Source organism: Periplaneta americana, chromosome 17 (assembly GCF_040183065.1).
Source record: "Periplaneta americana isolate PAMFEO1 chromosome 17, P.americana_PAMFEO1_priV1, whole genome shotgun sequence".
NCBI classification, from domain to species: Eukaryota; Metazoa; Arthropoda; class Insecta; order Blattodea; family Blattidae; genus Periplaneta; species Periplaneta americana.
Genome location: NC_091133.1, coordinates 8,586,027 through 8,604,087, shown reverse-complemented (window position 1 = coordinate 8,604,087; position 18,061 = coordinate 8,586,027). Strand labels below are relative to the sequence as shown.

General features: G+C 36.4%; 1 protein-coding gene across 2 annotated transcripts in view; it reads left to right on the top strand.

The window, feature by feature from the left end:
• Positions 1-489: 489 nt before the first annotated feature.
• Positions 490-18,061, top strand: part of LOC138692640 (zinc finger protein 492-like) — a 47,007-nt gene continuing 29,435 nt past the window's right edge. The window contains exons 1-2 of one of the 2 annotated variants that reach the window (XM_069815712.1): positions 490-1,166; positions 9,351-9,454. In XM_069815712.1, the coding sequence (XP_069671813.1) occupies positions 9,356-9,454 (99 nt within the window). In that variant the 5' untranslated portion in view covers positions 490-1,166; positions 9,351-9,355. The remainder of the gene's footprint in view (positions 1,167-9,350; positions 9,455-18,061) is intronic. The other variant, XM_069815711.1, reaches the window with a different exon arrangement.

Here is an 18,061-nt window from a genome sequence, read left to right as displayed (position 1 = left end):
GAGAGGTGGCAGGACTTTCGAAACTACTTGAAATATAAGGTATGGTGGCAATGGGAAGGAGAATGATCTGCACAAGAGAGAAACAAATTACGGAGTATAAAGAATACTGTTAGAGGTTGGGATTCGACCACAAGTGCGTCACGACACAAGGAGGTTTTACTCACCCAGTTGAGGATTGGCCACTGTCATCTGACACATGGCCAACTCCTACGTGGCGAGCCTCAGCCAGAGTGTGTTATGTGCCGTGTTCCACTTACGGTGGAACATTTGTTATTGCATTGCAGAAAATATCACCGTGTCCGCAGGCTATATGGAATTCGGCCGACTCTGCGTGACGCTCTTGGAAGTGATTTTAATTTTAGAAATACAGTTCTGAGATGTTTTATCGAATGCAGGACTGGATAAGGTGATTTAGTTTTTTATTGACCCGTTTTACTTATCCTCCGGACCCTTTACATCCGGAGGTTACATTTGTTGTTTTATATTTGATTTTACATAGTTGACATTTCGGACTTCATACATCCGAATATTTTATAAAATTTTATTGTTTTTGAAAAGTGATATACAATTTATTTCTGGTGGCCTTAGTTTTATTATTTTATTGGTTCGTTTTGAATAATACCTAGGGTCGTAGTAGAATTGCTCACTTTTGAGATTCTTTACAAATCACCTTGGGTATACTGCATTTGTATAGGCCTACCTCATTTTACCGTGACAACACTTTTTATTTATTTTAGCATTCTGATTATTATATTATTTGTGTCTTTGTTTCATGAAGAATTTTAGATAAGGGCGTAAATAGGTGTAGTAGCTGACGCGCCGTTTTTTAAACCCTACTGCAGCCCTACTACATCGATTTTCTTTTAAAGTTTTTATATAGCTATTTAACGATGATAAAGCAAGTGTTCCGCATTGTAAATTCTGAAGAGTAGGTTAAAAGTATTGTAGGTTCGTTGGTTTAACTCCACTTTTTTACTTTTATTGTATCGTACCTTAAAAGCCTTGTGGTTAACACTACAGCGCATCTCAGGAGTAGTGAAATCCGTTTTGTTGTCATATTCACGGCAGCATTGATCTCCACCCTTCCTTGCTCTTGAGTGTCATTAAAGTTCATACTTTCGGTGATAGTTTCTTTATTTCTTCGTAGGTTTGCAATAGTGAGAAAGGTAAGTTGGAAATTTTACGTCTAACGTATACTATAAGTAAACATAAATTTCAGACTGGAATATAACTGTCATTCTCCTTTCATTACATTTGTTTCACTATTACCTCTGTTTCATGGCATGATTTAGTTTGCGGAAGCGTAATGTTAAACGCTGGGGGGGGGGGACTAGCCACCCCACCCTTTTTTCCTCCTTGTTTAGTTGCCTCATGAACGATGCCCTAGCCTGAAAAATAAATTTTGTATAATTAATTTATCTAGTACGTACCTATGGTGGCAAAACAAGGCCACGATAATTTCTTAGGAGATATATTAATAAAAACTTTATCCAATTATCCACGATCGTTACTTGATACGCAAGGAAGCACTAGAATAGAAAGTAGTAATATTACAGCTGATCTTCGATCTGTGAATGGAAATTTGTTGCAGAATTTTCGTCCATTTGTGCAGCGTACAATGATAGTGGGCATTTTCAGTAGATCTCATGAATTAATATCAGTGAATTAACCAAGTAGAGCTGTTTTTCCATGCTGTGTTTACGGATCACTTTTTTTCCGAAACGAGCGCCCTTTTCACTTGAGGCACAGCTCATTCATTACCTGCTACATTTCTTTACAGACCCAAGGTACTAACAAAGTTATATCCGTTTTCGTGTCATCATAAGACTTTACACAGCTATTTGTGCAAAATTGTGAATGTAACTTTTGCTGGAGATATTCAGGAAATCGGTTTCACTGGTTATAATATATAATCCAAGTAAGCCATTTACTTTTTATACTGAACTTAAGGCCTCGAATGGCTGAGTAGCCTGAATGTAAATATAATAGCCAAAAGGTGACTATACGTCCACCATCATGTCCTCCACATTCTAAATCTTCACCCAGTCTGGAAACCCTGCCGTCTTGATGTCTGTTCTTGTTCAGCATTAAGGTGGTAAAACGTAGATGGATAATATAGATGCATCTAGCAAGGACATCTAACACAATAGAAAACCTGAAGCTCTATAACAACGCCAGGAAAAAATACAGAGCCTTAATAAAACAAAGGCAGAAGGACTACATAGAAGCCGAAGCCACAAAACTGATTGAGGAGGCGAGAACAGACCCCTTCTTAGCCCTGAGGGCCAGAAGAGCGCAAACCACGGAAAAGATAAGCATGAAAATCTGGGAGAAGCACAATATTCTGAACCTAGAGCAGAAGTCTACAGCATACGAGCCAAGAACGCCAGAGATACTAGGCACAAAAACCGAACTATTCGCCGAAGAGAAAGTCCAATAAACAATAAGAAGCTTGAAAAATAAGAAAGTAGGAGGTCCAGACGGAATCTACATCGAACACCTTAAAGAATCAGCTGAGATTCTGCGTCTAGTGCTCACTGAAATGATAAACATATGCTTAAAAACCGACAGCATACCAAACAGATGGAAAACCTTTACCATTAGAGTTCTCTGTAAGGGAAACGGTGACAGAACGGATCCCAACTCCTACAGAGGGATTGCAGTGGAGAATAACTTCCTAAAACTACTCACGAGACTAATGACAGGCATATTAACAAATGATATCGACGGCAGACTCCCAGAGAAACAGTTTGGTTTCCGAAAAGGGAGAAACACTCTTTGAGTAGTTCGGACCCTCATAGAAGACATTGAAAATATTCTCAGGCTTCCACAAGGAAAATTCTATGTAGTATTTGTGGATTACTCGAAAGCGTTCGATACACTAAATAGGAATATCATCTCAGCAAAATTAGAAGCTCTGACAGACAACAAAGAGTTAGCAGTTCTAATTCACAACATGTTGGAGATCAACACAATACACATTGCAGACACGTAACTATCTCTAAAGAAGTTATACAGACAAACGGAATACTACAAGGAGACCAGCTCAGCCACTACTATTTAAATTGCAACGCACAATATCGCCGACAAAATAGAAGAAGCAACAAACAAAATCAACCTGTACATCTACACAGACGATATGGCTATCGGATCACCAGACAAAACAACTACAAAAGGCAATCAGTGCACTAGAAACCTGGGCCGACGAAAATAAACTTCAGATCAATCCTAGGAAAACAATCCAGATGATCTTCAGGAAAGGCGGAAGGGAAAACCACCAAGACAGAATACAATACAAGAGCAAACCCCTCCAAACGGTCAACTCCTTCAATACCTGGGCGTGACACTCTGGACAACTGTAAAATCCTTCAGGATCCACATTAAAACAAGAGTGGTGGGAGCCACAAAAGCAATCTTTGACATAACATCTCTATCTAGACTGTGTCTAAAAACCGCCATGAAACTCTTCGACGCCAAGATCATACCCATCCATAGAAATAATCTGGGAAAAACTAGGAATAAAAGATCTATCAACCATGGAGGCCGTGAAGGTACTATTTCTGAAGACCCCCTCGGGGTATCAAAACACACCCGCTCGCGACTCGTATATGTTTCGGCCAGAGAAACCTCTCTAATGAAAGACCTCAGGATCCAAGGTCCGTCGATAAGTCAGGTCTTCGCACGCCGCCGTATTTGCGCCATTTATTTGGTTTGTTTCCATTGTGTTGTGGAAGGAATTTGTGTTAACATTTATATATTTCATAAAATAAGTTTTTAAAATGCCTGGATGTGCAGTCCAAAATTGCTCAAGACATTCCAAGAAAGGTTTTAGACTGTCTTTCCAATTCTTATACATTGGTGGAATGGGATGAGAGGACCTGACTACGAGCTGTACCACAGCGACATCTAACGACCTTGCTCAGGATCAAGTATACCCTGCCATCTACAGAGAACTGGAAAAAGCAAATGGAAATAAGAAGACAGAAAACAACAGAGATTTGGCACGAATTATACACAACCAAGGCCATGGTGAATAGAACATGAATGGAAACCAATCAAGACCTGCGCCACTTCGTGAACTCTATGGCAACGCATGGCTACCACCACAAAGTGTGTAAAATGAAGACCTATCACGCCCCGAACGAGATGTGTGTGTGAACTATGTGAACTCGCTTGTGAACGATACCACGTCACATCATGCAAAAAACGATCCATATCATTAATTGAGACCTTCACGGAATCAAACTGTGATACCACAGTCTACTATATACAGTCGCGAAGCTCAGTATGTAGTAAAAATGCAAACATGGGTAGTTGCCCACCACTAGGATCGCTACTATCGCCTCATCATCGCAGATCTCTCTCCTAGTAGACGACAAAATATGTTACACTTTCGTTGTGTTCTTTTGGAAAAATTAACACCTTCCTTCCATTATTAAAATATTAAATGCATAAAGTTAATTTATTATTTTAATGAATTATATTAAATTCCACCATAAACTCGAAGATATTTGCAAGAAATAGGTTAATATTAGTTTTGTTTGTGCAAAATGAACTGAAATTTACTATAACCGCTTCAGTCATTCAAGATTATAGCGATAATTAACTATGAAACCAATAAATATTAATTTGCATTTCCCTTTACAACAATAACCCTGCTGTTCTGTTACATTTTACTATATGAATGTGCTGTGCGGGTCAATATGACCCGACCTCTTATAATTGCATATAAAATTACAAAATCGTGTTTGTGAACATTTGCATGACTACAATAACATAGTTTATCATTATTGTTATTGTTAATTAATATGAGTGTTATTAATTTTTTTATTTTATTTTAATCTTACATTATTTTGCTTTTTTTACTATTATTCGTTTGTGATATTTTATTTTGCTATATTATTCATTTGTTTTTTTCTACATTCTTATTAAAAATTAATAACAACAAATTGAAGAAACATACTTGTTTGAATGAAATGTTTAACTTATATAACAATAGGCCTTGAAAAATTATAGATTGAACTAAATGCTTGTGCTATGTTATAATGATTAACTTCTGTCTTATGTTTTGTGTAATGCACATGATATACATAATCACAATTCTTTCTCATTGCTTACAATTATGTGACACAAATATATGGCATGATCTTTACAATATGTTTGCTGTAGTTTCCATACAACATGTTCGTTTTATTGTCATTGCTTGATTGACAGAACTTACAGCGTTCACGTTTTACAGTTTTTCCTCTTGTAGACTCTGATACCGGTACTGGTCCACACCTGTGGAGTAACGGCTAGCGCGTGTGGCTCCGAAACCAGGTGGCCTGGGTTCGATTCCCGGTCGGGACAAGTTACCTGGTTGAGGTTTTGCCGGGGTTTTCCCGGTTTTCTCTCAACCCAATATGACCAAATGCTGGGTAACTTTCGGAGTTGGACCCCGGACTCATTTCACCGGCATTATCACCTTCATTTCATTCAGACGCTAAATAACCTTAGATGTTAATAAAGCGTCGTAAAATAACCTACTAAAAATAATAACCTACTACCGGTACTGTAGTCACAATTTTAGGTTTTTGAATGTTCTTGACAATTCTGATTGCTTCCTCTGTTCTTGAAAATGCTTTCTTGATTAAATCTGTTCCTTTACCAGTGATTTTTCAAGCTCCTCTAAGAATAATCTGCTTCTAGTCAATTTATTTGCATTCCAATTTGGGTCTATCGAAGTGCACAAGACATACGCATTGTAAGCAGATACATCAAGAATGTTATAGAAAAATATCACTGGCCATCTGTTTGTTTTTCTTTTGCAAGTATATGTATATGTTACTTGGTCAAGTGTGTCTACAGCCTCTTTGGATGCATTATAATCTAAAATAATTTGAGGTTTCTTATCATTCCTGTTGCTGACTTAATTGACATGATGCAGTGTACTCATTAGCACAACATTTTTGTTTTTCTTTGGGACACAATTGACCACAGTAGTATCATTTGTGAAGTAGAATGAAGAACTATGCATTTCCTTTTTGTTCATTTGCTGTGGAAGTTCTGACTTATTTTTCCGTATACAGTAGTCCCCAACATTGTAATTTTTTTCAAAAGTATTGTTCCAAATTGTAAGAAGTGAAAAATTTGTCACAAGTTACATTTTGATCCCTTAGGTTACCGGTACTGGAAAGATCACACACTACCCTTATACCCTGACTTTTTTTCTGATAGTCCATATTCTTTCCCTTCATAAACTTGTGCTACCAATGCATATGAAGTTTTGCTGTCACAAAGCGTCCATATTTTGATTCTGTATTTCGATGGTTTGCTGGGAATATACACCTTGAATGGACAGCGACTTCAAAATCCTACTAATTGTTTGACAGTTATATTTTCGCTAGGATTGAAGAATTTAGGAAGGACCTCCAGACATTTCTCCTAAATGCAACGAATAGCAGAAAGTTTATCAGTGCGTCTTCGTTATTCTCTAGTAGATTTCTTATCAAATCGAAAGACACCCGATATCTTGCAAAAGGTTTCAAGTGACATAGTCGCCCGCAAAATGTTTCTGCCCGTTTTCTGATCCCACAAACTTTTTGTTGACTCCCCATGAGATCGAGTAACACCAGCAAGAAGCAAGAGTCCTACATAAGCCTGGTAAACAATACAGTCGATATTTGTCCATTGCTGGCCATAAACTTGCCATCCTTCTATGTTTGGCATCTACATTATTTCATTATGGTGGCATACCTTGTAAATCCTTGTGTAATCTTGATAAGGTTCGAGGCAGAAAGATGGTCCTGTTGTGGAGGTCGATTCAACGTCCATTCTATAGCTTTATTCTTGAAAGAACTGACTGAACAATATTGACTGGTTGTTGACTGTCAAAATCATCATTTTCACTTTCAGATTCACTTACATTATCTTCAAATTCTGAAACAAACTCTTCACTGTCGGAGGAATTCACAATTGATACTAACTGAGCATTACTCAGTGAACTTTCCGTCATGGTGTGTGAACTCAAACTGAGAAACAACATTGAAATATTTATCCAGATAAAATGCAACAGTTTAGAAGGAATTTATTCAGAAAAACAACAGGAAACCAGTCCATTGTTGTAAATTAGTGTATCTGATTGTTGGGAATAATTCAATTTCCACTCATTATAATAAAAGCATGATACAAATTCTTGAAAAATGTTAATACCACATTAGAAAATAATAAAATCTTATGTTGGGTCATATTGACCCGAATGTTACATAAGTAACAATTACAGATTATGACAAATCTATTTGAAAAATTTAAATTATTTTTAAATCACAAATGCATATTGCATTATTAGACAAAGTCAGTGAGTCTCATAAGCATATCTCACTATTTCAAGAAAATATTAAGAAAACAATATTCACTTCGGGTCAAATAGACCCGAATAGAACAGCAGGGATAATAATGGAAATATGAATTAATGGAGTAACTTACGTGTACCGGTACTTGTAGTGTAGGCTTACGTAGTTAACAAAGTGGGATGAGGTTAAGAAATAATCATCACACCAGAATTGGAAATACAACGTGATCAATAAATTTTATTGTAACAGACTTTTTCTACGTCTCTAGTAAAGTAACAAATAAAAATAACAACAAAATTAACAGCTATAATTAAAAACATATCCTTTGAAAAAAAAAAGTAGGCCTAAGCAATAATAATCCCACCAGAATTGAAAATAAAACGTGATCAATAAATTTCATCAAAACAAACTTAATTTTTCTACGTCTCTAGTAAAATATTATTATTCCAATTATTGTATTTTAGCCATTAACATTTTCATTACAACCAATAACGAACATTTCACAAGCATCAATGTGAAATACGCAACGAGCTAGCACTCGATGGAAATACGACACAGTCCAAAGTCGACCGTGGACAGTCTATTGTTTCTAGTTGCTAACCGCTTGGAGCGCTTTATCACGAGATTTGCAAAAAATCACCTCAAGCTTCGCGACTGTATATAATAGACTGTGGTGATACTGAAACAAAAGCGTAGTGTAGTGAAAGCAAGTCTGGTTAGATATAGGCCTATGCACAACTTGTGCGCATTTCCGTATTATTATTATTATTATTATTATTATTATTATTATTATTATTGTAATAGAAATGCGCTACAATGTGATATTTCCACAGATATACAGTATATATCTGTGGATATTTCTTTACCATTGAACCAGTAATAGTTCGTCATCGATCACGGTAATTTTAGTTAGTGATCGAGTAATCAGGGTCGATTTCCAGCTGCCAGTGAAGTTCGCAACAGATCTTTAGTATCTTTATTTTCATTTGCCTATTTTACGAATCTTTATCGATTGCAATGGCTATCTAACATTCGAGTGAGGTGAAGATGATCATGCTTGCGAGATGAATTCAGGCTCCAGCGTCTCAAAATGACTCGGAAAAACCTCGACCAGGTAACTTGTCGTAACTAGGTTTTGAAAAAAAGAAAAGAAAAATGTAAATATATTTCTTCGCCTTCATGATCAGTCCCTTGTTTTCCAAATTAAACAAATGTATACTTATGTGGCAAAATCAATTACATTTGATCAACATGAACTTATTATATAACATTATATGCACCTAGCTTAATACAAATACTGACAAAATATTTTTCACTTTGAAATCACCTAATTCTACGATAACAATAGTGGCTGAGATAAAATGCACTGTTACTGAAGAATTTTCTATTGTGTGTAGGGAAGCTAAAATTACTGGCTTTTCACTGTAATGCATAGTGCTGCTATCAATGCTAAAAATGTTCGAAATTTTCCTATAGCAGATAAGTGATTTCATACTTCTTTAGGAATTTAAGATACAGTATTTAGTATTTACCTCTTTAACCTGATAGGAATAAGGCCACTAGGCCTTCTTTTTCTTTCTACCAAAACATTACAACTACAATTTCACGAATGCAAGTACTAAAAACTATCTGATCAATAGACACGAGACAATTTTTTGTAAAAGTTAAAAACAAACAAGGAATTAATTTTTTATTTAAACATTAAACCCAGAATATTTCTATAGGGATGAAATATTTTCTGCTAAAATAAGAAAATTGTTTACGAGAAGTCATGTATGTACTAGTCTTAGTTACTGGTGAAGTGTCTAGGAAGTTTGTGTGCGTTTGAATTGAAGATTATTTTGACAGTCCCTGATACTGGCAGGTAGCGAATTGAGGGATCTCTGTAGAGAATTGTTAAAGAAGATTGAGTACAAGGTAATGAATGCTATGTGAATTAGATCGTAGCAACTTGTAATAACTGTTTCTCAACAGCACAGTTTCTGTGTTCACTGTCAGTTACAAAATCTTATCTTTCAGTTGTGATGGATGTGATCAAAATGGAACCTGCACTAGATCTGCTCGATTTACAACTACTACATGATAACACATACGAAATGGATGTAAATGATCCTTTATCAGAGGTAACTCAAATGTCTTAATATATATTTTGTATTCGTTAATTAAACTTGTCCAGTATAGGGACCGATGGCAGGCTTATGTGAGGGCGGCAATGAACCTGCGGATTCGTTAAAAACCATAAGTAAGTAAGTAAGTTTGTCTACCAATGCCAGAAAAACAAACATTTCAATATTTCACACTTTATATTCAGTAGATTATATTACATAGAGTCCCATACTGTTGCTGTTTGGTACCTAGGGGAGAGTTGGGTAGTATCGAACATCAGGTAATATCGGACAGTGATGTTTCTTTCATCTACCCCCAGGTGGTAGTACCTGAGTGACATGGTTACGTTTCTGTATGCGACATCTGAACACTGCTTTCAGTTGGAATCATTCGCTCGACGAGTACACTTCGCAGATGCCATTTTGTGTTTGTGTGGTTTAGTTTCCGTGCATCGACTTAAGTTTGGTGGTCTGCCTTTCTCGCACTTTAAGTACTGATACATTATATCTTAAATACAGTGTAAAGTAAGTCTTAAATAATAGATTGGTGAATTAGTTACAATGAAAATTATTATATTGTTTAAATTTTGGTGCCAATATAATGACGATGTAATTTGGGTGGTATCGGACAGAACGTTATCATCTAGTATGGGACAAGTTTTAAAATACATATTGGGTCTCCTTCCTCATACAATGCATAGGCTTTAACCATTAGGCAGAAGAGTCAAGGACGCCTATAATGAAGCTTGCTCTGGATGGATGCCCAGAAATCCTTCCTCCAGAATTATGGACCATGAATTCGTAGAACTGGTCAACTTTGGATTTTCACGGGTATGCCGCATGGATTAGCAAAGAAAGGGTTTGAATGTGCTGGCATTCATCAACCGGAACATTTTCAGCGACTTAGACTACTTGTTATCTGAATGGTCTTGATATCTCTGATAAGTTTTTTGAACAGTCTAGGAATGGTGGATCTAAAGGTCCTGAGACAACTGTAGAGGACATACCTCAGCCTCCAGAAGTACAAGAAGCTTCAGCATCTAAGTCAGTACCTACGTTGTCCACTGCCAAGCCGTCCACTTCCTTCCATCTGTTCCCAATCTCAAGCTCAAAACAATCACCTTTTGGATTCATAACACCTGCTTCATGCTTGAAACCATCCAATCAGCATCTTGATTTAGCATCAACTTCAACGTCAAAATCTCACTCAAACACACGACCTCTGACTCCCTATTTTAGTCGCATCATTAAACTGATTTCACCAATTGCAGAAGCTGCTCAACGAGGGCTCTTAATGTGAGAAGGAGACGAGCTGCCAGAAGTGAGATACTCTCGTCAAGGCCTGAACAAAACTCAGCTGGAAGAGAGACAGGCTTTGAAGAATGGGAAAGAGAAGAAAAGGTTAATGCAAGACAGCATAAATGGAAGAGCTAACAAGTAAAAAGAAGAACTAAAACCAAGGATGGAAAAAATGTTGAAGGGGAAACAGAATGTATCATTTGTGGTGAAACCTTCCAGGAAAGCTGGATCGAGTTTGACTTCTGCCAGGTTTAGGTACATGAAAACCGTGCCAATACTGAGTGAACTACAAATGTGATTGGTATGAAATAAAAGAAAAAAACACAAAAGTGAATTTGTTTGACTGTTCTAACCACAGACAGTAAAAAAGTAACAATGTTTAGGGTGTGTGCGGTACTAGCCGATACTCTTCTCAATTTCACTATTTTAGAACATTACTCCGTATTTAAATTTCATATGTTAAAGTTACCATTTAATAGTTTTGTTAGTCATATTTAGTAAAAATAAGTATGTTCTTTTTATGATATATTAATTATTCAATTCAATATTAATTGGTGGCCCTAAAGCCAATGAATCCTTAACTGTCCGTTACTACCCAACTCTCCCCTATATGGCGTCATGAATTGTTCTGGCAGAATAAAGTGTGCGTTGTTCTACTCATGGGAAGAAATTTTCACAGGAAGATCAGCTAGTCATTGTGACCACTACTCACCCTACTTCATCATCGAGTAATGCAGAGCCATAGTTATTAACCCTAGAGAGCTCGCACCTGTAAACTTTACGCCATGGCTCGCGCATGGTCGATTCGACCATGCGTGGAAATGAAGCGGAATCTATATTTTTTGCTAATATCTGTTAGCACAAAAGTTACAAAAACATTATTTAACCGTATTTTATTCATTAACATCACTGTTATTATGTATTAAAAAGAAGATGAACATGCCAATATCCAAGTAACCTTGAGTATTCTTTATACTGCGAAAAAAATATAAATCACATATGTTAAATATTTTCATCATCGTCATGGCCTGGTATAGGAGTAACACAAAAATATGACGGTATTTCCACTTGTCCTATTCATTATAGTCATTATCGGTGTGAAATAGGCCTAAATTCAACAAACACGGAAGAAAATAATATTAGAAGATGAACTCACTTAGTCACATGACCTCACACATATTACATATCTTCATCACTATCACCATCGGCACTTTCTTCAGGATTAGCACAAAAAGTGCAAGTTGACTGTATATGTTCTTTGCAGATGAAGTGGCGGCATACATTACACCTCGTCTTAGACTTACGATTTTTCTTCCAATCGCAGAGATGGCACCTTCCTGGACCCTCATCTTCTCCAGATGGAGGTGGATTTCTTTCTTCGGCAGTTCCAGTAATTTCTCTGATATTTCTCTTCAGTTGACGTGGCAGATTTTCTAGTTGCAGTCTTTCAAGTAGATAATTTCTAGACAACTCCTTGCTGAGTGTTTGTAGGAATTTTCTTCAAAACATGTCAAATTGGCGAATATTGTGTTTCAGTATAATGAAACTATTGATTCCTGCTATGTTCAGTAGTGTAAAGAACAGAGTTAGAGGCCAGCGGTTACTGATTCTTGCAACTGAATACCTAGCCTTGTACTCGTCCACCATGTCCACGCCTCCTTTCGTTGAATTATAAAACGTCAACATGGAAGGTTTTCTAGATTCTTCAGAGTCTGGATCAATTTCATCGGTATGATGCATGGTGGATAACAGCAACACCACCTTCTTCTTTTATGGACAGTAGGACAGAAGGGTCTAGTCCTTGGTGAACCCGAAAACACTGCTATTTTCCATTGAACGACTTTGCAAAAATAAAGTGGGCACCTCCCTCTTATTTTTTCTCAGCGTTCCAACTAATGTTAACTTGTGAGTTGTTAGAAGTTCGTCAGCAAGCGGCACTGAAGTGAACCAGTTGTCAGTGGTGACGTTTCTCCTGGATCCACTGATTGGCTGCACCATCCTGTTCACAACACATTTAGCAGAGTTATCAACTTGGTAGGGCCCTTCAGGCTGCTTACCAGAGTAGACTTCCATATTCAGTGCATAAAAGGTTTTTGCACATGCCAGAGAGAATACCTTTATTCCATATCTTGCCGGTCTTGTTTTTATGAATTGTTTGAAACTGCACCTTCCCCTCAAAGATTCCAACATCTCGTCGATAGTGACGTATTCGCTAACAGTAAAATTCTCGGAGCATTTTTGAACAATTTGCTCAAAGAGAGATCGAATAGGAGCAAGCTTATCAACACTTCTGCGCTCTTGTCGAGTATTTGAATCATCAAATCTTAAAACTGTCACCAGGTTCATAAAAGTTCTGAAATAAGGAACACCTCTCCCATCAGCAGACCAAAGGTCGAACAGGTTCAGATGAGATGCTCTCAAAACTCCAGCCATATAAAGAAGTCCTATAAAAGCTTCAATTTCAATTGTCGTATTGTGTGCATCTCTTGGGCGGCTGTAATTTGGACGCACTTTTTCAATTTTTTCATTTGTATGTCTAACAATTTCATCAATGATAGTGTCAGTAAAAAATAACTTCCAAAACTGGAATGGAGTCGATGCGCTCCTTGCTGCCTGTTTTACACCAGGTATAAACCTTACTATATTACGTTCGCCAACACGTCTGTTACGTGGTGGACGGTGCATTTCCCATGTTGTTACTCCATCTTTCCCTGTATAAATTGGACCTGCAACAAGGTCTATTTCCTCATCTGCTGATTGAGCAGAGTCTGTGTTATGATCGATTTCTTCAACCATATCTTCTTCTTCAATGTCCGATTCAATGCTATCAATTGGTCTGATAATTTTTTCTTCACGGAACAATTGTCTTCTGACTGCACCAGCTTCCCTTCTTGTTTCTTCTTCCCGGGCCATTTCCTTTTCTACACTATCAATAAGGTTCCTTATCCTTTCTCCCTTCTTCATCCTTATTTCTACACAGCAATGTACGGGGATCAGTAGTGAAAATAAAGTATTACACTGACAAAAACGTACGTATATGTGAAAAGTTATAAATACAAGAAAAAACTACATTATACTTATACACCAAGTGAAACAATACGAAGTTGCGTAATGACTCGCACACGGTTGAAACGACCAGGTCTGTATAACAACAGTTTCAAATCAAATTGACCAATAGCAAAGTGCATGACAACAATCACATCTTATTCTGGAAGAGTCGAATGAAAGGTACTGAAGGGGTAAGTGGCAGAACTCAAGTGACCTGGAAGCAGAAGCTAAACGTTTATCACACCCGGTCGAAAAGACCGTGCGCGAGCTCTCAAGGGTTAATGTAATCCGGTCCCACAGCTCCACTATGGTTCTGTTTGATACCTGAGTATGGAACTTAGATGAGTATTGGATTTTATGTGAGAGAGATTTGTCTGTATATCCCATAGCATTTTGTTTGAATTATAATTTCTAAAACATAATTATATTTATCCGAGGTAATGTCTGATGTCCTACAACAGTAACCTTTTTTCACTCAGTTGATCAATATTTATTGAGCATTTGTTATTACTTACTGATAAGTAAAACTGTGACCTTAATTTATTTAAATATGTGGAGAACTTACAAGCACATTGATTTGAGATCTGCTTCTGTTATAGGTGTGAGCATTATTATACACGTTAGTTCGTAGTTGTACTCAAGAGGGATGTTTGAAAGCTTAAATCAATTTGGAAATTATTAAATATGCTCTAGCATCAATAAATAGCCACGCATTTATTGTAGATATGAAATAACGACCAAGTTCAAGAGTAAGCAAGCACTGACCAAATTATTGCTTCATATATGACAACATTGATACTGTTGGAAATATGAAAGAAAGAACATAAGTTACGAAATGCATTTGCTATTTACCTTCTTAATGCATGTATAGAGAAATTATTGTTAGGAATGTTGGCACTGTCATTGTTATGGTTTAATATCATTACATAATAAAGAGATTTATTTATAAGTGTATTCGAATTTGATAAGAAATCTCCTCTATTATAGAGGATTTAATTATTTTGTACCATACTGTTGTATTGTATGTATTTCTGTTACAGGAGATATTATCATTCCATTGTTATTCTTATCTTAACCTAGTTAACTTTGTGAATTTTGAGGGGGAAGGATAAATTTGAGATAAATCACAATATTGTCGCGATCTTCCCGAAAGCCAAAACAATTTTATATGTTACTAGCTGAAAGCACCCGGCGTTGCCCGGGTTTTCCTTTCTGCTTCTATTTTTAATTAAACTCGTTATTAAATTTTCGGAAATCTCGGAAACCTAATTATACACAACCAAAACGAATTGTCTTTACTAAGCTTTCCTCGACCATAAAGATGAATCTTTACTTATCGTCACTTACATGAATTAATGAACTCAGCCAAATGCCTGCCAGAGTTAACTCAATTTAAAACAGTTGTAAATCAGGCACTGAAAAGGAAACATTTCATCATGTGCCTGACGTTACACTGTTGTTTTAAATTTATTTATTTGTTTTTATTTATGTATTTATTTGTTTTTATTTATTTATTTATTTGTTTTTATTTATTTATTTATTTATTTTTATTTATCTATTTATTTATTCTAGTGTAGTTAAGGTCGTTGGGCCTTCTCTGCCACACCGCCAGAAATACAAATAAAGTAATAGAAAAATCAAACTATAAACAAAGTAAAACCCAACGAAAATATAATTCCTTCTCCCCTTTCTGATCAGTTTCAGCATCGAATCGATATACATACATAATTTAATTTATATTGGAAGATTTCTTTTTTACCTCTTGACCACTGTACACCCACTTATATCGTACTCAGTTTTTTTTAAATATAACTTGAAACTATATCTCATAAATTCAGAACATATTGTATTAATTCTAATTTTATACACAGAATAAAGATACAATATAAACTGGCAATAAGTTATTTTTTAACATAAAGACTAATATTCTGAGCAATGTATAGATCTACAGGTATTTTAGAAATTAAGAGATTTTTATTTCCACAATGCTTAATATACCAAATTTGCAACGTGATTATACAGATATAATTTCGCAGCAACACATTTTCGGACGTAAACAACAATATTTTGAGAATTAATACAATGTTATTTTCAGTGGGCTTATGTAAATTCACGTACTACATTAGCAACATGACAAAAGTATCATTGAATTGCTTATTGATATGTGTAAAATCTTTTTTTCTTTTTTCACTTCTGTGTATAAAATATAGTTGAGGATGTGAAAAACACGCAGTTTTTAAGTTAATGTCTGCGACTTTGAGCGACTGTCCTTGAGCTTCATTTAAATAAGGCCATTACAAATGCTAGTGGCATTGCAATTGCAGTTGCTTAAAATTGAATGAGTATCTTAGCAATACATGGAATAAAAACTTCTTTCATTTTTTCAGTCAATATTACCAATTCTATTACATTTCGTATGAGTTTTTCACACCAATTCTTATTCGTACATAATTTTGGTGGGTCAGTATTTCGCAATAGTACTATTGGTTGTTGAATATTAAGTAAATTACAGTAGCATGCAAATTAATCCGAACAACGTAATTACTTATGCAAAAACACTCAAACGGAATAAAAAAAAAAGGATCTAAGACATACCTCAGTAATCTATGTGGCCTCCCTTCTTCCTAATAACAGCTTTGAGACGATTTGGCATGGATTCCATTAATTTCCCACAAATATTCTTCATTTCTTCATCGCGAAACCATACACCAATGAGGGCAGAAATCATCTTCTCCTTTGTAGAACAATCTATTTTTTGCATTCTTCTTTTGCAAATTGACCACAAGTTCTCAATGGGGTTGATGTCAGGTGAGTTGCCTGGCCAGGGGAGTACCTGAATATTCTTCTTGTTGAAGAATTCTGTAGTTTTTCGAGACGTATGGCATGGTGCCAGGTCTTGTTGGAACACACTTCTGCCATCCGGAAATGATTTTTGCAGCAGGGGTACGATTCTGGTTTCCAATAAGTGAATATATTTGTCAGAATTCATCATTCCCTTGGTAGGTTTAATGCTCCAGGCCCTTCATGTGTAAACAACCCCAAAACATTACTTTAAGGGGGGTATTTGGGTGCTTGTTGGAGATGAGTTGCTGTTACTTTTTCGGATCCTTTCCGTACGTAAGAAACATGGTGGCCATGGACCTCGAAATGAGACTCATTGGAAAAAAGTACATTCTTCCAGTCATTCACTGTCCAGTGTTGATGTAATTTTGCCCACATTAAACGTTTTTTGCACATAACAGAGGTTAGCAGTTGCTTCTTAATAGGCTTATGAACCCTTTGTCAAGCTTCCAAAAGCCTATGCCGCACTGTTGTGACGTGAATATTCGCCCCAGTGGTAGCCATTAACTCGCGGGTTAAGTCGACAGCAGTTAGTCTAGGATTTAATTTACTTTTCCTGACAATTAAACGATCATCTGCAGGTGAAGTCTTCCTTTTCCGGCCACAGTTTCCTTTTTTCTGGGGTGTGATGGATCCAGTCTCCCTGTATCGTTTTATGATCGAATTAACAGTAGCCAAACCAATGTGAAATTCTGCAGCAATTTGGCTCTGTGTCATAGAAGAATGCTCTGCTAATGTTATAATTTTAGACTGTTTTCGTGGAGTTGTATCCATTTGTGAAGACGACAGAATGTACACAGGATTGCAGTATTAAGTCATAAACACAATTGAAATGCCGCTATACTGGAGAATTCCCACGGTATCATTGAACCGTGCCGTTACGTTTAGCGCCAAATTTTACTAAATACACAATCTCGCCAACATAAGAACACGATGTTGGTGTGTGGCGTCATTAGAGAGAGAAATTTGTTTATTTTCTTTCTGTGCCTCCTTCGTTCTGAACATTACTGAGAGATAGCACCACTGTTAGCTACAAGGTATATTTGCGCAAATATATTGCAAGTAGATTACGTGACTTAAGCACAGGAACGCCATTTCGTAATTTCATTTAAGAAACAAGCCAAACGAATTATCTTTGCATCAAAAACGGATGCTCCCTGGACCAAATTATCGTATTTTATAATTGTTTGAAACTTATTACATGACTTAGATGAGAGTTTCGAGACAAAACAGTTTTGCTATAGTTGTTTTTTTTATTAAATGTTAAGCACCACTGTTAGGTACAAGGTGTATTTGCGCAAATATTGCGGGTAAATTATGACGAGTGGCTTAGATGAGAGGCTCGCGACAGAAACAGTTTTGCTGTAGCGCATGCGCGGACCTCTCATGCAGTGGAAGCGTGATCCTTGAAATTATTTTCGCGTGTACATTGAAGAT